Below are 25,592 nucleotides of genomic sequence, written 5' to 3'. Positions count from 1 at the left end.
AATAGTTTGGCTTCACGTGTGTATAGGTTCAGAATCGGCCGTTCAGAGACTGCGCAAAGGAGAAGAGTCCATCGATTTCAAGCGAGTGCGTAGGGTTAAGGGAAACTTATTTCAACTGCAAAAGAGGACAGGTTTGTTATTCCATTTCCCTTTCAAATACCTTAAGCTGAATCACTGTTCTTTTATGAATTCTTATTATTCTATTATTGTTGTTATTATTGGTTTGATAGTTGTCCAAATCCCCTGTAGCATGTTTAATTTGTGTATTTGAATCGTGATGACTAATGAGCATGGTGAATCTACTTGTTCTTCATTTTGGAATACAAAAAGTATGAATGTGAAAGAAATTGTTATGTAGGTAAAGCGGCTTAGCTTCTTTAGCTTATATTACCAGTGTGGAGTGGTGCTGATAGCCAATTTGTTATAATTGCTTTATTATCTGGTTAGTTGACATGTAATTATCAAGTGAGTCTGGACATGTTAAAAATCAGTTTGAACAATATCTATCAGTGTGTTTTTCATGGAAACTTTCTCATTTATTACTACAGAACATGTTGAGTATGCCTCTGCAATCTGCATTCTGCAAATATGAAAGTAGCAGGGTTAAATATGCACTGGGCCTGCCTTCAGTGACCCCATTTTAACTTGTATTTAGTAAACATCCTCTCTTTTTAACTTAGTGCCTTCAAAACACTGATTTATTGAATGGGATAATGGGATATCACTCTTCTCACCAGCTATGCTCAAGTAGGTAAAGGGGATTCAGATCCTATTGTGGTATGTGCTTTAAAACTGTATTTCCTTTTGCAAAATGCCAAAATTTTTGATTATATCTGCATATTTAAATTTAAATTACTAGTGAAAGTTTTAAGCATTCACTTGAAAAGCCAGTAAAACATAGAAAACAAAGTTTTAGTTCAGCATTGGTGAGATATGGTTTCCTGTGGTTATGTGAACTTAATTGCACATAGATCTATAGAAATAGATTTTGTTTTTATTTTGGGGGTATTGACTTTATTTTGGTGTCCAGAGACACAAGCCTGTGGAAGTTCTATTTTATTACTAATACATTACATAGTTTAGATATTAAGAAACTACTAATAGTATTTAGAGAGTAAAGACCACTAAATAGTTATTTAGAAATTACTAAATAGTTATTTAACTTATTACTCTTAGTTTTCGTATTAGTTTAGGTAGTTTAATTATTTGAAAACTACCAAACAATTAATCATTCTTAGTTTAAGAATCTTTGTAATCAACCCTATAAAAGGGAGAGTGTTATTTAGAATAAAGGAAACCAAAAATTCAATCCCAAAAAGGGTCTAAGGGAGTTTTGGGTCTCAAGCAAATCCAGTGTTTTCTTCTTTTTCTTTTCCAACTATTATTCTTGTTCATGACGGGAGCACATAACAGTAACATTGGTTTCGTTGCCGGCGTCATGGGTGTCACTCGGTCTGAGTTTGAAGGCTTGAAGCTCTCAAAGAATCAATGAATGAGTTGAAACTTTTAGAAAAAGGTCACCTTGAAGAATTGGGTGAATATCCCAATGACCTAAAGCTATGTATTACAAAATTCCTCAATAACCAAACACCAAAAATCAATATGCCTACTTCCTTAGGAATTCAAGAAATAGATGACGATGGTATATCACTCAACGTGGATGATTCATCATTCACAATCATTGTTGATCACCCACATGGGGAGATAGCGCTGATGTAGGCCAATGTTCTTGGCAACAAAACCAATGTATGTGTTCCCGTCATGGGCAAGAAAACATAAGGAAAAAGGAAGAAAGAATAATAGTTGGAAAAGGAAAAGAAGACAACACTAGGTTTGCTTGAGTGTTGAGACCCAAAACTCCCTTAGACCCTTTCTGGATTGAATTTCTGCTTCCCTTTATTCTAAATAATACTCCCTCGTATAGGGTTGATTACAAAGATTCCTAAACTAAGAATGATTATTATTTGGTAGTTTCCAAATAATTAAACTACATAAACTAATTTGAGAACTAAGAGTAATAAGTTAAATAATTATTTAGTAATTTCTAAATAACTATTTAGTGGTCTATAAATAACTATTTAGTAGTTTCTTAATTTCTAACCTATGTAATGTAATAGTAATCAAAAAAGATTTCCTCAGCATGTATCACCATCTTTAGTTAGGAATAGTCATTAAATTGCACATTTATTGGGTGTGCTAGTTTGATTTGTATATTTGTTGAGAACATTATGGGCAAAAATATAATAGGGTATTTGTGTTAGACATCATAAACCAAGTTATGCACTTGCTCATCTAACTTGTAAAAAGTGACTGCTCTGTCACTTAAGTGATGAAGTGATCATGGCTCAATTGCTCACTTGTAAAAAGTGACTACTTTGTCACTTAGTGGTGAAGCGAATCAAGCGATCACAATCAATGGTTGTGTGCTTTGCTCCAAGGAAACACAGTTAGTGGGGAAATGGATCAAAGTGATTACTTTGGTCTAAGGAGCAAGAAGAGAACTAGGACCAATCACAGCCATCTATATGGAAAGATTTAACGGATCAGAAGCAATTTTAAAAATGTAGTGGTATTTCTGTAAATAATTTGAACTTTGAAGTGCAAGTGAATTGTGCTAAAAGTGCAACTAACAATTTCATAGAGTGCAACAAAATGTAAGTAAAATGTATTAAAAGTGCAACAATATAATGTACACCAAGTGGGCCCTTTTAAGTGATTTTATTTGCACACTTGCGCCTGTTACTTGTATTTTTAACACATGTTACTTGCACTCAAAGTTCGAGTAGTTTACAAAAATGCCACCGGGTTTTTTTTAATTACACTTGATCCGTTGATCTTTTCAGATGGACAGTTCGGATTAGTTCATAGTTTTCTCCTGTGTGCCCGTTCTCACCTGAGTGCGCCCCTATATATATATATATATATATATATATATATATATATATATCGCTCTGATTTATACTTCCTCTCATTTCATCATCCTTTATTTTCGTCTTTGAGGTGGTTTTTTTCCCTTCCTTGAAGCTTTGTCTGAGGTGAAGAGTTATGGGCCCTGTGGGTTTTGTCTCCAATTTATACTCACTGTGGGCTTTATCAAGTGGACAGAGAGAGTATAGCTCTAAATTGTCTATGCACAATCCACTGCACACTCTCTGTCCACTGCTCGACTAGACATACTGCATAATGTTATAATTATGTAATTAAATTCTAATTCATCAGATCTCATTTGTAAGGAGATAGATGTATATTGATGATTGATGAATAATTGAATACTATGAGTCTATGACAATATGACTGTATTATTATTTCTTTATTAAGTCAATTGTAGTTTTTTTTTTGGTTGTATAATCGTATCTTTATGTAAACTATGCAATTGTAAGCTTGGAAGTATCATATAGATAGTCATAGGAGTTGCATTCTCAACCATATAGATATCATTATAAACCACAAAATTTGATTTGCAAATTTGCATTTCTGTGGGTAAGATTGTTGGAAAGCATCATTTTGCTTTGCACTTTAAGGCAATCTGGAGTTCTTTTGTCTGTTGCGCTTCTCACTTTAAAAAAAGCTTGCTCAAGTATCTTCATATCCTGCTACTAAGGAATCACGTAATGTTGAACAGAGAGATTAGCTAGTACATAATGGTTTGCTGATACTGTTGTCCAACAACTATAGGTTTTAATTGCAAGTAATATAACTTTAAAGCATGCAATGCGCATATGTACTTGTAAAAAGCAAAAGGGGTAATGGGTGTGCCCTTTTATCTGTATATTGATTGACTGACAAGTTTGTATTCTGATAGATGTATTGACATGTATATAAGTTCAGGTAGGACAAGCAAAGTTGGTGCATAACATCCTTAAGATTATGAAACTAAAATTTGTACATCCACATGTCTCTTTCTCAAGTGCTAAATACTTTCACATTGCAATCTTTTCTGATGGTTTGGGGTGGAACACTTAGACTCTATGCACAGATTGCTGCCTCTTTCATACTAGTTGCTTCATATTTCATTAAGTAAGATAGTTTAGTACCTTTTAGGCTTCTATGAATCAGTAACAGACGAACTTGCATGTTTACTATGAAATGATTTCAGGGAAAATATCATGTCAAATTACTATGTGTAGTATCTAACTCCAGTTTCATCTCATAATTAACAAAAAAATGCTCAAATTCTAATTCTTGGCGAGCTTACCAAAATTTTCCTATTCCAGGTTGACATGAGAGCTCGAATCCGTGGAAATAAAGGCTATTGAATCCAGAGATTGAACGAAATATGTAGGCTTTGTTGGTAGGGTGAAATACAAGGGATCTTGATGTGTTGTTCTTCTAGAGTGAATGTAGATATAAAAAACTTTGAAACTTTATGAACCTATTTAAAACATAAATTCTTAGGGCAATCTTGCCGATGGTGTTTAGTGGAATGGTGAAAGTAGCACGATGGTTTTACTTGTTTTATGCTATTTATTGTTTCCAGTATACTCTTTAGCTGGTCTTGCTGTTTGGTGCATAACTGTGACAAGAGGGAAAGAGAAAGCCCAACAGTCTATTTGCAAGCAATGCCTACAAGTGTAAAGATTTCAACAAACCAAAATGTGAGCGATGATTGCCATATTGAGATAGGAATTAAAACCAAACAAATTGATAAAGTCATATAAGATTAGGGTGACAAATGGACAGGCCATGGCTTATGGTTTGTGATGTCTTTATAATTTGATTTTACTCTTGCATTGTATTATAATTTGTTTTCTTTCACCAAATATTTGATTCTTATTCTGATTCTGATTCCATGTGCAAACCAAACACACCAGTAGTATTTTTATTTGAGTTTGAGTTGTTTTAGTTTGAAATATATTGGATTTGATGGTTTAGTTTGTTCAACTCAAAATTTCACCTGTTATAGTAATATATTAATGGAAATTAGTATTACAAGATTGCTAATTTTAATGATGTGTGACTGTGTGTTGGGAAAATATATATAGCTTGCTCAATATGATCCTTTCCAGACTCTGATGCTAGGGGAATTGAAAAGGGTTTGGTCCTTTTATTTCTTTGATTGAGATAGTAATATATTAATGGAAAATAGTATTACAAGATTGCTAATTTTAATAAAGTATCACAAATTGCACAATCAAGTGATCAACTAATCAATGGACAAGTGACATGCAATCTGTAACTTCTCAACAGATTCAGTATCACAGTCCATAGAAATGATACAATCATAGAATCACAACAAAGTATCACGAATTACACAATCAAGGGGCAAGTAACATGCAATCTGGAATTTCTCAACAGATTTGCAGTATCACAGTCCATAAAAATCAATCAAATCATACAATACTACACACCCCTATAACAAAGTATCACAAATTGAAGAATCAAGGGACAAGTGACATCCAATCTGGAACTTCTCAACAGATTTGCAGTGTCACAGTCCATAGAAATCAGAATCATAGAATCATAAGTCACAACAACAACATATCACAATATTAGGGTTTAGAGATTACTTCGTTTCTCCAAATTAAACCCCCGAGAACAAAGGGTTTCGATTCCTAGCCAGCAATATGCAATCCACCGGTCAGGTCAGGTCACCGTCTATGCGTCTCACTCTCACAAGTCACAGCACCGGTCACCGGATTCAGGGGCTACCAGAATATGGCTTCCACCGACTGACCTAAGAGACGAAGACTAATAGCTTCCACCAGAGAGAACTGAGAGTGAGAGAGTGTTTACTACTTAGAGTCTCACACTAACAGTAGAGAGTAGAGAGATCAGTGAAGAGAGAACTGAGAATACTCTGGAAGAGAGAAGTCAGAGAATGAGAGAGTTCTCTGGAAGGGGTGACTGTGCAAATGAACGAAAGATCTAGGGTTTCAACCCTTCATCGCATTATATATAGTAATCCCACACGGCGTCGTATACTTAAGGCCCTTACCAACCCTTACCCTAGCTCGGATATTCGGACGGGTTCGGATGGCAAACATAAGTCCCCACCCGAATTCCATTAACCGCCTTATATAAAGGCAACGAATCAGATAGTCGTGTTCGGATACGGATTTCGTCCAACAATATCAGTTCGGGTGCGGGTCGGTCGGGTTAGTCGGATAATTCAGATACTGCACACCCCTAATGGAGCTTGAAGGAGGAGGGCTGCCTCCTCCGTTCATAGTTACCGTGGAAACAACCTTGCTTCCTTCTTTGATGAAGCTACAGGAGGCAACCACCTTTTTTTTTTTTTAATAATTAATTTAATATTTATTTTATTAATATATTATATTTGTCAAATAAATTTAAAATAAAATTATTTTATTTTTTAGGAACATGTCATCGAAAAATGTTACTGGAAACCTGTTGTCTAATTGTAAAGAATGTCAATTGCGAGTTTTAGTAACATTTAATAGTTTTTTTTTTTTTAAATACAAACATTTAATAGTTTAATTGCACAATTTTTCGTTTGATGATCTAATTGCACAAATAGTAAAAATTTGATAGCCTATTTGACACTTTTTCCATTGTTATATTGTGATATATACTCCAAAGTAGGTGTTTCAATGTAAAGTTTACCAAATTGGGGTTTGGTTTATCAATTCTTATCAAACATTGTGTTCTCGCCTGAGGCCTCATATAAAATTGGCTACTTAAATAGGGCAACGCCCCGTCGGTTTCACAAATTTCACTTCAATTCTCATGGCGCAACCGGCGACCGCCGCAGCCGGCGTTACTTCTCCTCAGCCAAAGATGGAGTCAGAAGCCGAGAAATCACAATTGCCACCGCTAACCGCCGAATTCGAAGGCTCTGTATCCAATCCTCCGCCACCACCGCTCACGGAAACAACTCTACAATCACAGTCAGAGCAACCTCCTTCGTGCCCCGCTGACACATTCGCCGGTCTCCGTGGACTCTCCACGGCGCTCTCCGCCTTCCAGCGCTGCTATGACGAGCTACAGGGCCATATGAATTATATTAAGACAGCCATCGACTCCATAGTGCAACAGGGACCAGCCATTGCCACACCTAAACAAGACGAATTGCCGATTGCTCCGGCGAATCAAGCTTCTTATTCGGCTCCCATTGAGGAAAATCAACCGAAACATACTGGCTCGGAACTCGAACACCTCTGCCGAACGATGAACAGCCGTGGGCTCCGGAAGTACATGGTTTCGCAGCTCTCTGAAATCAGTAAACTGCGAGAGGAAGTTCCTAAGGCATTGAAACTTGCCCCCAATCCAGGGAGGCTCGCGCTAGACTGTTCCGGAAGGTTTTTTCTTCAGGGCAGTAAGGCTTTTGCTGATAAGAAATCTCCCATGATCCCGGCAAGGGAGGCATCTGTATTGATTCTTGAATGCTTTTTGTTGATGGAAATTGATCAAGGGATTGGGATTGAGAATGCTGTGAAGGAAGAAGCAGAGCAGGCAGCTGTGGCATGGAGAAAGAGGCTGATCACTGAAGGAGGCTTGGGGAAAGCTAGCAAAATGGATTCTCGCGGTTTGCTATTGCTTATTGGGTGCTTTGGGATTCCGGCATTGTTTAGGTATGAGGATTTTAGGGATTTGTTACGAACAAGTAATGCCAAGGAGATTAAAACTGCTCTTAGGAAATCAAGTCTCCTCATGACAAAGATTCCTGGTACACTTTCATCCTTGACTTTTGTTGCCAGCAAAGTTTTGTTTATCTTCCTTTCTGATGTCTTTTATTGTTTTTTATTTCCAAGTTTATGTTTTTCTGTGGTTTTTGAATATGATTTGTATAAATTTATGTGCTTTAACGGTTTAACTAGTATTAGTCTCAAAGTGATAGTTCAAAATTTTATATTTTTTAGATTGGCGAGCTAGTTATGCCAGAATTGAGATATTGTGGAGAATTGTTATAGGATCCAATGACAAGGACAACAAAGTAGAAACTTGGTTTTAAACTCGTAATGGGTATGGATAATGGATAATAAAGATAGATATCAATGTAGAGGATATCAGATAAAAAATTTGATCTTGTGAACAGTCATCTGCTATTTGATGCTGATCTTTAACTAGCAAATTGCTGTCTCATAATTATATGCGAGATTTAAAAGGGATTCAGAAAAAACAAAAGAAAAGCTAAAGGTTCAACTTCACAAGATTGAAAGAGAGAAATACCAGTGTCTTCAAAATATATTATCAAGCCTCATTCTGCACCCCCCCCCCCCCCCCCCCCCCCCAGTACAAGCTATTTATTTACTAATAATTACACAATTATCGAAGGAACATAATTTGAGTCTTGGGAAGTGAATACATAAGATAAAAACTAGAGAGTACTACTTCCAAGAAAGAATTTCCTTCTCTAACTCCCAACATACTAAGAATCTGAAAACGTGTTATGACTTGGTTGAAAGCTACATGAGTCTTGTTGCTAACCAACCAGGCATGAATTGTTGTTTTCTAGATAAAGTTATGATGAAAATTGAAAACACTGATCATATCAGGCTAGATATTTCTCTATCCTACTTCTGTATGTAGCCAATTTGTTTCCAAGCAAGGGTTTAAAAATGTGCTAGAGTACTACACAGTGGGGTTGGTGAATCATGATATTTAAGGCTGTCATTCCTGTCAAAGCAGTCTAACTGCTTGAAAGCTGTTGTACTTTCTCTGATGACATTGAAATACATATATCATGTGAAAGCTAATAATTATTCCTTGTGGATACAAATAGCACTAAATTACTTTGCCACTGAATGCCTCAACCATGATACACCATGCAACTTACAAATGTATCTGGATTTGTGCTTCAGTGGAAACCGTGTCAACGAACTAAATGCTACTGTGTGTGTTCTACATCTCTGTATGAGAATTGGATATAATGCTGTTATAGATTTGTCCAAAGGATGCTATCAGTGGATAAAAATGTGCTTAGTTGCATAAATTCATATAAAGTATTCCCCTGCCATGCTTGTCTGTTTTGGGAGTAAAAGGAAGCTTCATTTGATGCGCAAACTGTAGATTTTGCTGATCCTGATTCTCCTGAAGTGACCTATGTTATATTCTAACATGGGATTTTGGGAATTGGGATTTATCTTAGAACTATGCTGTACTCACACTTGTATTGTATGGATGAATGATCAATTTGGTTGAAAATTATCAATCTGAATCATTCCTCTCTTTTTATTTATTTATTTTTTAAGTCAATGTTACAATTTTCTTAAATATAGCATTTCCCTAGAGTTTGACAAAGCATGTTTATGGTCTTGTTTGAGGATAACCTGATTTAGGCATTTAGCAAATTGATGGCTTTAGTTGTTTGTAAAAAAAATATTTGGTTTTTGGTACAATTAGCTGTTAGTTATTATAGTTTATAAGTTATAAAGACATGGGTATATCTTATGCAAGTATGCTTTTCAATAATTGTTTAGGTTTGCAAATACTTATTTTATAAAAATTTATGCACACACACACTCACACACCCATGTATGTATCTATATGCTGTGTAGAAAACATTAGGGGTAGGCTTATATTTAATTATTTACACTCCAAAAAGCTTTTCCAAAATGCAATTTTGTGTCCTTACTGGAAAACTTTTTGTGTAGAACTTTTTATCTTTTCCTTTGTGGTCTTATTGAGATATTTATCTCGTGAGTTCGTCATGCTAATACTGACTTTTTGCCCATCACTATGTTTCTATTTAAATTGTTTTTCTTTATAAAATAAGTTTGCCTCTACAAATAAATTTTCAGAATCTTTGATACTTGAAAGGAGATTGAAAAAAGAAATTCATACTCTTACTTTTGTGGGAAAAGAAAGTTGTAACTTTTAAGAGTCTTGTTCTGTAACTTTGTTACTGTTGTTTTATGTTGTGATATATGCCTCTGTTCCTTTTCTTTAGTGTAATAATAGGTCACATTAAATATGAATTCAGTAAAAGCCCTCTTTTTGAACAAGTAGGTTAGTGTGAATTGATAAGTTGATTCTCACATTCAGATGAATAATGGAATCAGTGATAGTATAATTGTGGCCATGCAATCACCATTGGCATGGGATGGAAATAGGTAGATATTTTTTTATATGTTTAATTAGTTTTTTAATAATTAAATGTGGCTGGTCAGATACTAATGTGGACAGGTCATAAGCTGACATGGATGGATCAAACAGACACCAAACATTCCATCCAAATCTGGGATAATTGTTTGATGTTTAAAACACATTAGTAAAATACTGAAAAGAGAAAGAATAGAGGCCAGATCCATAACATTTTACAAAACACAGACAGAGTCCAAATTGATGATTCAGCTAGTACTGAATCATTACTTTCTTGGTTCATCTATTTATATTGCTCTCTTGGTTCTTTTTAGTGTCGGCAGTGGTCTTAGGGGTTTAAGGGTTTCTTTCATGTCCCCTTCCAAACCTGGTTCCTTTGCTCATTTTTTTAAAATCCCCTTTTGACCCTATTCCTTCTACTCCTCCATCTCTTGCTCTTCTGGGTGGGGGTTGTGTGACGATGCATGTTTTCTTGGAGACATTATTACTACTGGGAATTGGCTCCTCTTTTGTGGATACTTATTCGTATATGATATATGAAATTTGAAGTTGCAGGTGATGCACGTGAAATTCCATTTTGTAATTGTTTTTATATTATTTTGGATTTGGATTTTGGTGCTAACCAATTCTTGATTATGTTTGGTACACTTGGACAACATTGACTTTCTCCCCTTCACCTTGCCAACAAAAATAAGCCGGATGGTTTTTCCTTTTTATGTCTTCAAACAGTTATATCCAGGTGGTACGATTAACTATTTTTGTTTGTATACTTTTTTACAGAAGTAATTGACTGGATGGTGAAGAGTAAGATGGAAGTTGATGCTGTTGACATTGCCTACACTTGTGGAATTGAGGATCAGATCAATCCTCAGAAACTTTTGATATCATTTTTACGAGAATCTAAAGAATCTTCTAACAAGAGAAAAAAGGCAGCACTGGGTTCCCCAGCTGCGGTGGTGAGTAGCTTATCTTCTGTTCATTATAAAATTAAGCTTGTTATAGGCATTCTCCTTTTATTTTCAAGTTAATCGAGCTGTTCAATAATGCTGTGCAGAATGAATCAAACAAGAAACGATTGTCTGGTCTGAAATCAGTAGTCAAGTGTTTGGAAAGTCACAACGTTGACCCTGCGAAGCTTCTTCCTGGATGGCAAATCAGCGAGATGATTACCAGCTTGGAGAAAGAAATTGCCGAGTTAAATAAGAAAACAGCAGAGACAGCAATCCAAAAGAGAAAAGTCAATGAAACCGAGTCATTTAAGAAATTCAAAAACCATGAAGTAAAACGTTCACGCTTAGATGGAGTTCCAAACCACTTGCATAGCTATTATGCTCCCCCGTCTTTGTATGCACCTGGCCCAGGATCTTTAGCCGAGAGTATGGTCGGCTCGGTAGCCGGGACTGCAGGAGCCGTGCTCACCGGGGGACCAGGTGCTGGTGTATCAGCAGGCGCACACACTGTATTACACACAGGCCCTTATGCCGGGGTTCATGGAGGGATGGTACTCGATCATGCTGATATAATCAGCCACAACAGACCCGATCCCGCTGATATACTCGGTCACAACAGTCATATATACCGGTTGCACGGTGATACAGCCATGTACGACAGAATCGGGTCTCAGATCCACGCATACGTGCCGTCATCCTCCTTGGAAAGTTCCATAGCGTTTCGAACTGCTGCAGCTGCAGCGGCAGCAGTTGGCGGCCCAGGTAGGACCGCCGCTTCTGATCCCTATCAGCAGCACCCTGATGGCGTGGAAACTGAAGTGTACCAACGCGCAGCTGGGGGTGTTCCTGCTCATCATACATCATACATGCTCTGACTTGTTATGTTTTAGACCGGAGAAGTATTTATTCTCTTCTTTTATAACTGATGTAGCATATCCATTGTAGCAGGTCAGGTGCTTAGTGTTTTTTGGAAGTTACCATAAGATTCAAGTTACATTTTATTGCAGATCATCACAATTGAAAATTGAAATATTGAGCACAATTTCCTCTGAGTTTTATTATTCTGATTCTGAATTTCTGGTGATGCCTCCAGAAATGGAACCAGCAATCTTTTGATAGGGTCATGTATTTTCCTAAATTCCAAGAACCTTGAATCTAGGCAAATTTTTACGTAGATTAAAGAGTTAATTCTAGCAATGGTCCTCTGACTATGTTGATTTTTCACAATTGGTTTTCGACTTTTAATTTGGACAATCTTTCGAAATCTTTCCAATGTTGATCCTTCCGTCAAATGAAGGTTAAGTAGACGTCAAATGGAGGGACAAAACAGTCCTTTAACATGCTAAGTGTATAATTCTCCTCTGTATAGCCAAATAAATCAAAATACCACCGCCCCAATGTCGGCAACCATGTGGGCGGTTTCTCCGGCACCGAAAAACAAAATTCAACTAGAATGCATTCAATCTGGTGGAGCTGGTATTGAAGTAGTAGTTTTTATGGTTTAACATAGATGAAGGCTTGAAGAAGGCACTTTGCAACTTGTACTTGTTCTAGTGTGCTTGATATAATCACCTTTCCACTGTTTTCTCCAGGATGTGGAACTTGCATTGTGATCTGGGCGCCTGAGCTCTAAGAAGTATAATTGGGGGAAAAAGGTGAGGAAACGGTAAAAACCAACTAATAGTACTAATAATAGAATAGTAGTAGAAAGCTAAAAGACTAGCGAGAAGGTAAATTGGGCTTTTACCTCTTTCAATATGGTGAGACTGGAACCTTCGAGGCCATATACAGGATGCATCTTTGTTCTGGAACCACAATCTCCACAGTTTTATTTGTTGCTCCTTTCACATCCATGTTGTCATTCATCCTCTGAGGAAGAAACCCCTCTAAAAAGTGAGGTCACTGTGGAACTCAACTTAAAAGGAATGGAAATACTGACCTACAAAGTGACCAAGAGATGTCTTTTTACCTGTTTGTTGGACAACAGTTTATGAGGATCACTGAGGTTGGGCACAACAGTTTATGAGGACCATCGAGCTTGGGCACAAAGCGGCAGAACATTCTAGATGTTGCCGTTCACCTCTGGCGGCAGCGACGGACAACACTGTCGGTGACGCCCCATCACAGACCCAGATGTGGCCGTTCTCCAACAACAATTCAAACCAAACTCTCCAGTCCCACTTACAGTTCACGTCGCGCTTCAATTTCCCGGCGAACCTCGATTTCCACAGCGATAGAGGCCCTCTTCCTCGCACCATCTCGGCCTACGAATGTCGAACGACAACCTAGACTGAATATGAATCCAGACGAACAACAACAAATCCGAACCAGATTCGGGTGAACCAGCTTGCCAATAACCCGGATCTGTTTGGTTCTCGTATTCCTGGAACCGATGCAGGCCGCTCGCGCTCTCTCCGATGCGGTGGACGGCCAAGGCGGTGCCGTCGTCCAACACCTCTCTGACTCGTCACTGTCGTCGCTTTGAGTTGTACATACCTTTCCGGCGTCTTACCACTCGCTCTGAGTTGTACATACCTAACGCCGGTGAGCCACTCGACGGTGAAAGCGTCGAGAGTGGCCACCAGCCATGGATCAGCTCACACTCTCTGAACCTCTGTAGCCCGAAGACTTAATTGTACGGCTGGAACGGCGCCTTGGTCGAAGAACGAAGCAATGGAAGGGCTACTAAAGTTGAAAAGACTATTTTGCCCCTTAATTTAACATCTACTTAACCTTCAGTTGATGGAAGGACTAAAATTAGAAATATTTTGAAAATCAAGTGTCTAAATTGTCCAAATTAAAAAGTCAAGGATCAATTATAAAAAATTAACATAGTCAGAGGACCATTATTGAAATTAACTCTAGATTAAATGGCGACTCACCAGAATTTCGCTTATTTTGATCTTTTACATATATTAAATGGTGACTCGTCATGATTCCATTACTTATTTTCGTAGATTTTGTCAACGTTGTTTGATTTAAATTTGCCAAAAATAATGAATTCTTTCATTTGTAACTTTTCTCTATAATAATTAAATTTAAAAAAAAAAAACCAAGAACCTTGTAGTCTAATGGTACAATGTACGTTGCTCTCCTATGTGGGAGGTGATAGGTTTGAGCCTTAGTGGAGGCCTATAATTGGGTATCCCTTTCAATTTCTCCATTAAACTAGCTGTTAGCACTTGTGAATGATAGGGGTGGACGTTTCGGACTTTGGTTCGGTTTTTCAGTTTCGATTTCGATTTTAAAAAAATTAAACCATTCGTTTAACATTAGAGTTTAGTTTTGGTTTCGGTTCAGTTTGAAACTGTAAGTGTACATATTTTGTACACACTAAACCTATATTGGCTAATTTATTTTTATAAATAATAGACTTAGGATTAGCCAAAAACTCTTGGACCATTGTTATTTATCATAAGAGTCTTTTTAATTGGGTGGCTCACAATTAATGTCTATGAAGAGGAAGTCAGTGATTAAAGTATGGTTCAAGCTAATTATGAGGATCTGATTTAAATGAATGGCAGAGAATGATTCAAGCATGGAATGAAGCTATTCACGTGGCTGTTTAATGGAAGAGTTATTGCTATAAATAGGAAGGTTACTAGTTGTGGAAAATTGTCATTTTCAACAGTTACTATTTTGAGAATTGATCACTGCTTGCATGTTGAGAATTAATTATTATATTATTATTCTGCTGAGCTACTGACTGCGCCTGACTCAGTTGAAGTATTGTTCGAAGGTTATCAAGGCATGCACGTCAAGGTCCAGGTTGGATGTTGGGAAGGTTGTTTGTAGTATGGCAGTTAAGACTGTGAGAGTCTAATGTACTGTTCTATTGTAAAACTCCTTGGTGAACATCAATAGTGGATTAGGCTGACGTGGGTTGCCCCGCAGACGTAGGAGAAGCGCTCCGAACTGCGTAACAAATCTTTGTGTACTTGATTTACTTACTGCTTTTATTTTCTGTTATTTACTATCATTAAATAATAAAAATTAATCGATCAAAATCTAATATAAGTTTAAAAATCAAGTAGAAGTTCAGGTTCAGCTAGTTTAAGGTTCACGGCATAATTTCAATTGGTATCAGAGCCTGGAGGCTTAAGTTACTAGTCTTTCGATCTGGCTTTTACGTGTGCCTTATTTTTTAGTGTTCTGCGGTTTTTAATACTATTCTTCTTGTTATTACTTTGTTCAATCTCACTTGTTGCTAAGTGTTTCAAAATGGAAAGGTTCAGGCCACTTCCCCAGCTTACAGGTAACAACTACGCATACTGGAAAGCTCGAACAAGAACTCACCTTAAAGCTCAAGGAGATCAGATTTGGCGGGCGGTACTGACTGGTTGGACACCACCTACAAAACCTGGAGAAAAAGACGGTGATCCACCAGTGATAAAACCTGAAACCGAGAGAACTCAAGCTGAAATTACTACTGCTGGATATAACGATAAGGCTCTTGACACAATCTATTCCTTAATGCATGAAAATCAATTTTCGTTGGTTACAGGTATTGATTGTGCAAAAACTGCGTGGGAAATACTCGAAACCACCTATGAAGGTACGAGTTCAGTCAAACAGTCAAAGCTTCAGCTGGTAAAGACTGAATTTGAAGAACTACGTATGAACGATGACGAAGATATTGCGAGTTTTCACGAACGCATACAAGAGTTTGCTAATCGAGCAACAATTCTTGGAAAACCTTTCTCCCAACAAAAACTTGTCAAAAAAATCCTAAGATCTTTACCTCCGAGATTCAAGAACATGATGGCTGGGAGAACAAATCAGTGGCTCAACTAATGAGCAATCTTCGAACCTACGAAATGGAAATTCTTACTGATCACACCAAAAAACAAAAGACAGTTGCATTTGTCGCTGAAGAACATGATGATACCGCTAACCCAGACGAATCAGGTGATGATCCAGTTACATTTTTAACTAAACAATTTTCTAATTTTTTGAAACAGATATCTCAGAAGAATTCACAAAACAAAAAATTTCAAAAGGAGCAAGCTCAAACATGTCGAAAACCGATACAAAAACTAGCATGTCAAACTCAAAATCTGCTGCCTCACGTCCAGCCCGCTCCAGGGAAAAATCAAACAACAAAGGAATAAAATGTTACGAGTGTGAGGGCTTTGGTCATGTTCAAGTTGAATGTCCAACTTATCTTAGGCGAAAGAAGTCCATGACAGCCACAACTTGGAGTGATGACGAACCTGAATCAGAAGCTGCTGGCTCTGGCGCAGAAGAAATGTTCGGTAATTTTGTAGCTTTTACTACTAGAGTTGCGACATGTTCAGGACCTGGAGATGCATCTGACACGGATGGTGGTGAATACAACTCGGCGGAAGACCATGAAATACCAGATTTATCTTATGAAGTAGAGTTTAACAAGTTGTATCCCAAGTGAGAAGCATTACTTAAAGCAAATCGTATAGTGTCTAGTGAAGTTAGAGTATTGCAAAATGCTGTAAACGTGTTCAAAGGTCAAGTAGCAGATAGGGACGCATTAATTAAAGAATACACTGACCGAGAAGACAACCTGAAACAGGAAGTCAAGGAACTGAAGCTGGAACTGAGTACTTACAAAAAGAAAATCCAAATGACGGATACCACTTCAACTCTTGATGAAATTCTTGGTTCTGGACGGCAATCATGTGCAAGGTTTGGTATTGGCTTTACTGGAGGAACCAACAAAGACAAAACTACTTTTGTCAAGACATCTGATCCACGTCCAGAAGATACTCCTGAGTCAAGCACAGCTAAACAATATCGTGAATCAGCGCCGGCCACTAGCTCAGCATGGCGAACACGAGGTACAGTACATAACAAGTTTAACTATAAGGTATATAATCCAGTGTGTCACTATTGCAGGTTACGAGGACACATCAGACCTGAGTGTTATTACTTCTACAAAGAACAAAGGGCCGAAAAACATAGCCATAAGTACATTACTCCATTTATCAAACAAGTATGGGTAAAGAAATCCGATTATATCATTTTTGTATCATTTCACACTAAAAATGCAGGTAGGGATGAAAAATGGTACTTCGACAGCGGTTGCTCACGTCATATGACTGGAAATGCAAAATTTCTAAGTGACATAAACACAAGCAACGGTGAAGTAACTTTTGGTGATGGAGTCAAAGGACAAGTAACCGGAGTAGGTACTCTAAATGTTGCAGGTCTACCGAAGTTGAAAAAGGTGCTACTGGTAAACGGACTCCATGCCAACCTCATAAGCATTAGCCAACTTTGCGATCAAAACTGGAATGTTAGCTTCACCAATGACAACTGCAGTGTTATGGATAATGAAAAACAGTGTGTTATTGAAGGTAAGCGATCAACAGACAACTGCTATATTCTAACAAATGATATCTTCTGTTGCAGGTCCAGCATAAATGAGTCTGAGTTGTGGCATAAAAAATTAGGGCGTCAGCAATCCAGCTAATTAAATTTCTTTTTGCCCGTGTAATAAAATTTCAGGTACACTAATTCACAAATAAATATTACTTAGTGTTACAAATTTTTTTTTTTCTCTCGTGTGCAGATTAAGCCTTAAGGCTAAACAGGCATAAAAACTATCTTGAATTCACGTTTTAAAAGCCAAGTGTTCAGGTCTTATTAGTTTCTTATCTATCCACCTTATCTTTATCTTGAATTCCCTAAAGATGATGTTTGTTTTGATATTATTGTGCATATATCCTTTTGATCATGAATTATCCATTCTAGTTTATATATATATATATATATATATATATATATATATATATATATATATATATATATATATATACGTGTATCTCTGGATTCATTAAATCATCAGGTACTTTTAATCTTTCAGATTCTTTCTCTTTACTTGTTCATTTATTTTAAAGTGTTCGTTTAATTTGCTTGGGTTATTCTTTATGTTTTGTTATTGGCTGTTTCTGTGTGTTCACTAAATGTCATATCTACGTTGTGTTGGTTGTTTTTGTTAATTCTTTGATTATGCCTTTTTGTTGGTGTTTTTGTGTTAAAATATGTTTGCTTGAATGATAAATTTGGTGCAATTTGATTAATGTGTTTATTTCTCTGTGTTATTTGTTTGGTCCGGTCATGACCGTGTGTGTTTTTGTTTGGTTGTGTGTTTTTCATGCTATCTGTTGTGATTCTGTGTCTGAATCATCTTATTGTCTTGTTTGACCAAAATTGAAAATTTCTTGAATTTTTGTGCTTCTTTGTTATTTGCTAAGTCATTTTCAAGATTGCATATACCTTGTTCTGTGTTTCTCTTTTCTATTTTCACTTGTGCAGGTTCATGTGGCAAAAGATTTCGTAAAAAGCAAAAAGGAACTATTATAGAGCTATTCCCTCTATTTCATCATCAAGCAAAAGTTATCTGGTATTAGTTATTGGATTATCTTTATATGGTTTCTCTTATTGGCTTTAGTGGATATTATTGGATATCGGATTATCTTTTTGGTTGAAAATCTTCAGATTATTAGATTATCCAAGTTAACATATTATTTGGGTTATCATATCCTTTGGATTATCATGTTATTCAGACTTTCGTGTTATTGGTGGTGTGATAGGTTTTTATAAAGAATATCTGAATGGTTTTTCTACTATTGCGAACATGGAATGAATATGACAACACTATCTTCTTGGTGTATGATAATTACTATTGATCAATATGGATGAATGTTGGATAAGTTTCTTGCTATTTTACGAGAAAGAAGGTCGGGCACCCCGTCAACTCACTAGTCTAATCCACTGATTTGATGTTCACCAATCTTTTTTGTCACTTATTTGGCAAAAAAAGGGGAGTAATAGAAAGGAGTTTTTGAAGAAAGGGGGAGTTTTATGAGAAAGGGGAGTTTTATTTGGTTAACTTTTTTGGAATATGAAATAAGGGAAGATACAAGAAAGGGGGAGTAGTAGGAAAGCATGATGACTGCGACATATGGAATTTTTTTTAGTATGGCTTGTCTAATACTCTATTATGCTACACTTCTTTTGGTAATCTCTGACTTATATATCTCTTCAGTTTATGGCTATTATTATCAGTTATTGGTTATTATTATCTAAACAGAAAATCTATTGTTATTGGATGATCAGCTTTTATTTAGCTAATCTTTCTATTGGTGATCAACTATTCTATCTGAATATTGAAGTTTTTGGGGTTCATATACAGCACACATATTCTCTGAAAATTAATACTATGAGTTCATGGAACATGGTCTACAAGAGTTTTTTGGTAATAATTTTTTCTTACCTTAGGTTATTGTATGGCACATATACTAAGGGCTTTTTAATAAAATTATTGTATCTTTCTTGTTTGCCCAAAGTATAAGATGCTATAGTTTTTGCCAAATAAATTGCCAAAGGGGGTGATAACGGTTTGATTTCGGTTCGGTTTAAGATCCTCAAATTTCAACATTTCCTAATTTTGTGAACATACTACCAAACAATACATATTCACATAATCACATAATCACATAATCCATATCCAAAATCTAAACATTATATAACAAAATAGCAATTCAAAGTTCAAACATACTACTAAGTACTAATTGTGAAGTAAAGAACAATTGCAGCAAACAACAAAAGTGCAAAGTAGAGAACAAGCTATAAAGAAATCAAATAAAAAATTTAAAAGAGATACCAGTGAGAATGGGAACTAAACGCTGGAGCAGACATCAAGGGACTTAGATTTACTTTTTTTATTATTATTATTATTATTATTATTATTATTATTATTATTATCATTATTATTATTATTATTATTATTATTATCATCATCATCAAACGCTATTCGGTTCGGTTTGATTTTTACCAAATCGTTCGGTTCAGTTCAATTTACTAGAATCCCGAATTGTTTGAATTTTCGGTATATTACTAATTCGGTTCGGATACATCGAACAGAATTACCTACCCTAGTGAATGATATGGAGAAGTCCGAGCAGCTTCACAAATGATGTTCACTTTCTCTATTTAGATTAAAAAATAAAAATAAAAAAATTAGTAAAGCATATTCCAGGTGAGTGGTGAAATTTGCAATAGCAAAGGAAGCACAATTCTAACTCTGTAATGTAAAACTTCACATTTCATTTTTTTTTTTTATCACGAGTATAATATTATTTTTCATTTTTGATACATTACTTCAAAATCAATCACTTTTAAGCTTTCTTTGGAGTCATCCTTCTCTCGAATACTGGAGATTTCTTCTGTCGAATACTGGAGATTTTTTGGCTAAGAATAGCCCATTACGATGCTTTGATGATCCTCATACGGCGGAAGCATTAGGAGTCAAAGAAGTCTTGTCATGGAAGAAAGATGAAGGTTGGCAAAATGTTCAGGTTGAGGGGTGTCTCTCCCTTGTCAAACACTTTGAATCAGTGTCCTAACCTTTCGATTTATTCGTAGATCAACGAATGTGTTAGCCCATTCTCTTTCTAGGGTTGTGAGGTCTCAATGTGGTTTTTTACTTTGAAACTCTACTATTCCTACTTGTATTGGCATTTATTTCCCATTGCTTAATATATATTACCATTTTTTATATAAAAAATACTCAATTATTGTAATAGTACAAATTTTAGTCTTCTATTAACCTTCCAATTATATGTCCGGCAAAAATTAAGTCACACACACACACCATGAGAACTACGGACTACTCTTATTGTTCATCTTGTAATGTCTAATTGTGTATTTAGAAATTCTCCTTGAAATGCACGGTTAAGTATTTTCCTAAAATGCGATGAAATTTTTGTAATACTTTTGTAATTACAATTAGTATCTTGTAATACCTGATTAAGCATTCGCAGATAACTAATTGTGCATTTAGAAAATTTTCTCCGAATTCACTTTCAATTATTTTCCAAATACACAATCAAACATTTCCATATATATATATATATATATATATATATATATATATATATATATATATATATATATATATATATATATATATATATATATATATATATATATACTAGTTTTTTACGCGCATTGCGCGATTGGGATAATGCCCAATGTTTTTTTTTTTTAAATAAGTACTTTAAAGTATATTAAGAATTAAGAATTTGCGTATTTAAATAGGTAATTCTTCTCCCAAAGGTTGAGTCCCCAACCCCAAGGGCCCCCCACACTCCGACCCGACAGAGCATTGTGGGAAGTTGTAAATCACGGTGACTCAATGGTTCAGCAGACAGGACCAAATGCCGGTGCGAACAAGGAATCTGCCCACTTTGGACATAATTCCCGCACTGCCGCCGCCGAGGTTCAAACCTTGGTCTCTTCTCCCAAATACTGCCCACTAAACCATTGAGCTAAGCCCGTGCGGGTTAAATAGGTAATTTCTAAGTTTACAAATGCAAGATAATATAGTCAAGATTGATTATAATTGTCAATAAAATAATTGTATAGGTATGGTTGAAACCAAATACGGGACATAAGGGAGAACAAATAAAAATTAGGGCATAAAATATTAAATATATACTAATATTGTTTGAGGAGATTTCAACATTAGGATTTGTGGTTAAGTTCTATTAAGACTTTAATATTAGAATTAGATTAATGATGTAATTATAATTCTATATTAGACGTTAATATTAGAATTAGACTAACGGTGAATTAACGGTATTTAACGGAAAAGTTAAATGGATAATCATATAATTAAGGATAAATTAGAAAAACTTTAAAAAAAATTAAAACTTGAACAATTTGAACCATTCATTTGATTTAATAATTTGGCGGTCATTTTTTCTACCTAATGTTAATAATTAAATAAATTCGTTGGTCAAATCCGCTAACTGCGAATTGTCAAACAAGGACATTGCAAGGTAGTTCTCACTTCAATTTGTTGTGTGATTTGAATACTCTCTTTATCACAAAATCTCTCAAGTAGTTAATATGGTTGGCTTTATTAATTATATATATATTTTTTATTTTTTCATGGTATTAATAAAATACTTCGTAAATAAATATATAGCATTATTTTGTATTATAACTTTGAAATTTAATTAGAAAAATAGTGCACAAAAAAGATAATAGACAATGTAGTGAATATAATCAATTGATGAATTTGAATGTAAAAATTTTTACATTTGAGAAAAATAAAGACAATATAACTAATGAAAATATTTCTCTTAATTAATTTATTGATAATGAATAAATTTTTTTTCACTAAATTAACTAAATTAAGACTTGTAAGGACAATGTAGCGAACATAATCAATTAATAAATTTGAATATAAAGAATTTTTATATTGTAGAAAAATAAAGACAATATAACTAATACAATTATTTCTCTTATTTAATTTATTGATAATGAATAATTTTTTTTTTTTTGAATAAAGGCATTGTGGACACATAATTCTAAATTAAAGAAATGCATATCTATAATTTTTTGTTGTAGCTACTAAATTATTATTTATATAATAATTTAATAAGAGTAAAATAGAGTACTAATTATGCCAACTTTGATTGGGATGAGGTTCGAACCTAAGACCTTTTTTTTTTTATTGAAATCAATGAGTAAGTTAACGGTGAACTAACGACAATTCTTAAAATTTTAACGGAATTAGTAACGGTGTGTGGGTATTTTAGGAAATTTTAGTATAAAATTTAAATCTTATCAATCTTTTAATTAATCTGAGCCATTCATTTGATTAAAATCTGTGACCGTCATTTTTTTTCCCATTATAGGCCTAACTCTCTTGGGCTCTTATTAGTATAGTAGATATATATAATTAGGTTCTGGTACGGTTGTGCGGTTTAATCTGGGTCATTCATCTCGCTTAAATCAACGTCCAAGATTACCAAAATTTAAGAAAAAAACGCAGTGGCAATTTTTTAATTTTTGCATCTAGGTCAAAATTAAGGTGAGCGGTTCTGTGATTAATGTGCATGAGTTTTGTATATAAGATGCGTGAGTCTTGTGCGTAAGGTGAGTGAGTTTTGTGCTTAATATGCGTGGGGTTGTGCTTAATGTGAGTAGTTGTTAAAACTTAAAGTGTGGACTTTTTGTGCTTAAGGTGCGTGAGATTTGTTCTTAATGTGAGTAGAGTTTGTGCTTAATGCGCGTAGGGTTTGTGCTTAATGTGTGTGAGGTTAGTGAATAATGTCAGTAGTTGTTGCAACTTAAGGTCTATGAGTTAATACTTAAAGTGCGTGTGTTTTGTGCTTAATGTGCGTGAGGTTGTGTGCTTAATGTGCGTGGGTTTTGTACTTAATGTGCGTAAGTTTGTGCTTAATGTCAGTAGTTGTTGAAATTTAAGGTCTGTGAGTTAATGCTTAAAGTGCGTGGGTTTTGTGCTTAATGTGCGTGGGTTTTGTACTTAATTTGCGTGAGTTTGTGCTTAAGATCTAACACTTAAGGTGCGCCATTTTTAGCTTATGCTTCTTACTTACAGACACGCGTTTTTTTTTTTAAATTTTAAATTAGCCGTTGATCTAGATTTGATCAACGGCTTAGATCTAACCGCACGGGAAGCTATACCCTACCTGAACCCTTCCATATATATATATCATATGAGAACACTTGCTTAGGTGAGAACGTGAGAATAAATAATTTTATGCATCAATCTAATTAACTTTAATGGTCTAAATAAAGTGTGTGCGAGCGCAGATTAAATGTGTGTAAACGCGATCAAGTGTGTGCAAATGCGATTGATCTAGATTGGTCTAGGTGACATTGTGAGACCAAATTTTTTGTGCATCAATCTAATAAATTTAATGGTCTAGATTGATCTAGACCATTAAATACTATTGGATGAATGCACACGATTTGTTCTCACGTTCTTACCTAAACAAGTATTCTCATTGAAACTATATACATATATATATATATATATATATATATATATATATATATATATATATATATATATATATATATATATATAGGGAAGGGATCAGGTGCGGGTGGTGCTTCCCGTGCGGTTGTGCAGGTGTACTCACATTAAGAATTACACTGGCGCACTTTAAGTACACAACACACGCACATTAAACACACAAACAAAATAAATTCAACCCATGCGATTGTGCGGGTGGACTCACATTAAGCAGGCAATTTATATCGTGCACCACAGCGCATATAGCAATGTATGCCCAGGCACAAAACGCCCGCGTTTCATGCTGACGTCATACTGATGTCACTCTGTCCATCCGAACAGACCAAACCTCATTATGTGTTCAATAAAAAATTTAAGTGTATTGTGTTATGAGTTTATGTGTATTCAGTTAAGAGTTTATGTGTATTATGTTAACCAAACCCATTATGTGTATTCAGTTAAAACTTTATGTGTATTGTGTTATAAGTTTATGTGTATTATATATTATGTTAGATTATGTCTATTCTGTTATGAGTTTATGTGCATTCAAAACAGGGGATTTTTTTTTAACAACTTAACAAAACGACGTCGTTTTGGGAGGCGCGGGGCGCAAAGTGCTATGTGCGCCCTGGTACACGGTATAACGATTGCATTAAGCATTACACTGGCGCACTTTAAGTACACAACACACGCACATTAAACATACAAACAAAATACATTCAAAACACAAACCCACGCACCTCAAGCACAAAAGTCATGCATCTTAAGCACAACCCTCACGCACTTTAAGCACAAAACTCACGCACATTAAGCACAAAAACACACACACCTTAACTTTTAATAACAACTCACATTAAGTACAAAACTCACGCACCTTAAGCACAAGACTCACGCACCTTAAACACAAAACTCATGCACGTTAAAGTTTCAACAACAACTCACATTAAATACACACGCACATTAAGCACAAAACTCACGCACCTTAGGCACAAGACTCACGCACTTTAAGTACAAAACTCGCGCACATTAAGCACAAATCTTACGCACCTTAAGCACAAGACACACGCACATTAAGTACAAAACTCACACACATTAATCACACGCACAACCGCACAAGAGACACTTACCGCACTGAAACTTAATATTATATATATATATATATATATATATATATATATATATATATATAATTAATTAATTAATTAATTAATTAATATCATTGATGATGAACGAATGATATTAGTTCTCACGGGTGGAATAATTCTAATTAGAACCTGATTCACGGGACAAATGAGATTAGTTCTCCTAATTCACCTTATAGGCTCATGTTCCACGAGAACACACCCCAAGAGAACCAATATTAGCCTTATATATGTAAAAATCGGACAGATTAGATTAAATTAAACTTTTGAAAAAATGCGGTGGTATTTTCATAATTATCGCCAACTTCACTTTGCAAACTTGAACATTTAAATATATATGCAATATGTAACAACTAAATATGCAAACCTACATAAATTTTAAAAGATCAATGAAAATCTAAAATTTAAATCTAAAACGTAAATGCTAGAGCCTAACTAGTAAAAAGTGAGCCACTAAATCAAATAAAACCAAAAACTCCCATTCATAACTCATAACTCACAACCTCTAAATCGAAATCTTAAGTGCAATGCACTTTTACATTTTTGCATTTTTGCAAGCGTAATATTTTAATACTAAATATGCAAAATGTTAATACTAAATGAGCAATATATTAATATTAAATGTGCAAACCTGAAAAATTTTGAGAATTGCAGATTTTAGTGTTTAAGTTATCATAATAAAAT

General features: G+C 35.3%; 2 protein-coding genes and 1 long non-coding RNA gene across 4 annotated transcripts; all 3 read left to right on the top strand.

The window, feature by feature from the left end:
* The first annotated feature begins 142 nt into the window (after positions 1 to 142).
* LOC109165517 lies at positions 143 to 4,556 on the top strand. The gene is made up of 2 exons (XR_002051557.1): positions 143 to 777; positions 4,215 to 4,556. It is a non-coding gene; the product is annotated as an uncharacterized LOC109165517 (long non-coding RNA).
* Positions 4,557 to 6,595: 2,039 nt separating this feature from the next.
* On the top strand, positions 6,596 to 12,028 carry LOC109165515 (protein FRIGIDA). 2 transcript variants are annotated; one of them, XM_019314319.1, is made up of 4 exons: positions 6,597 to 6,809; positions 6,840 to 7,627; positions 10,783 to 10,958; positions 11,057 to 12,028. In XM_019314319.1, the coding sequence occupies exons 1-4, from the start codon at positions 6,688 to 6,690 to the stop codon at positions 11,825 to 11,827; spliced, it is 1,857 nt and encodes a 618-aa protein (XP_019169864.1). In that variant the 5' UTR covers positions 6,597 to 6,687; the 3' UTR covers positions 11,828 to 12,028. The 2 variants fall into 2 exon arrangements, with proteins under 2 accessions (XP_019169863.1, XP_019169864.1); XM_019314318.1 differs by having other exon boundaries at positions 6,596 to 7,627.
* A 3,741-nt stretch (positions 12,029 to 15,769) lies between these two features.
* Positions 15,770 to 18,418, top strand: LOC109164745. Its single transcript, XM_019313294.1, has 7 exons — positions 15,770 to 15,860; positions 15,914 to 16,207; positions 16,388 to 16,765; positions 16,824 to 16,895; positions 16,979 to 17,284; positions 18,246 to 18,333; positions 18,382 to 18,418. Exons 1-7 carry the CDS (start codon positions 15,770 to 15,772, stop codon positions 18,416 to 18,418), a joined length of 1,266 nt encoding a protein of 421 aa, XP_019168839.1.
* Positions 18,419 to 25,592: the final 7,174 nt, after the last annotated feature.

Source organism: Ipomoea nil, unplaced genomic scaffold (genome assembly GCF_001879475.1).
Source record: "Ipomoea nil cultivar Tokyo-kokei standard unplaced genomic scaffold, Asagao_1.1 scaffold3069, whole genome shotgun sequence".
Lineage (NCBI taxonomy): Eukaryota > Viridiplantae > Streptophyta > Magnoliopsida > Solanales > Convolvulaceae > Ipomoea > Ipomoea nil.
The sequence above is the reverse complement of the archived record's forward strand: the minus strand, read 5'-3'. Positions and strand labels throughout refer to the sequence as shown.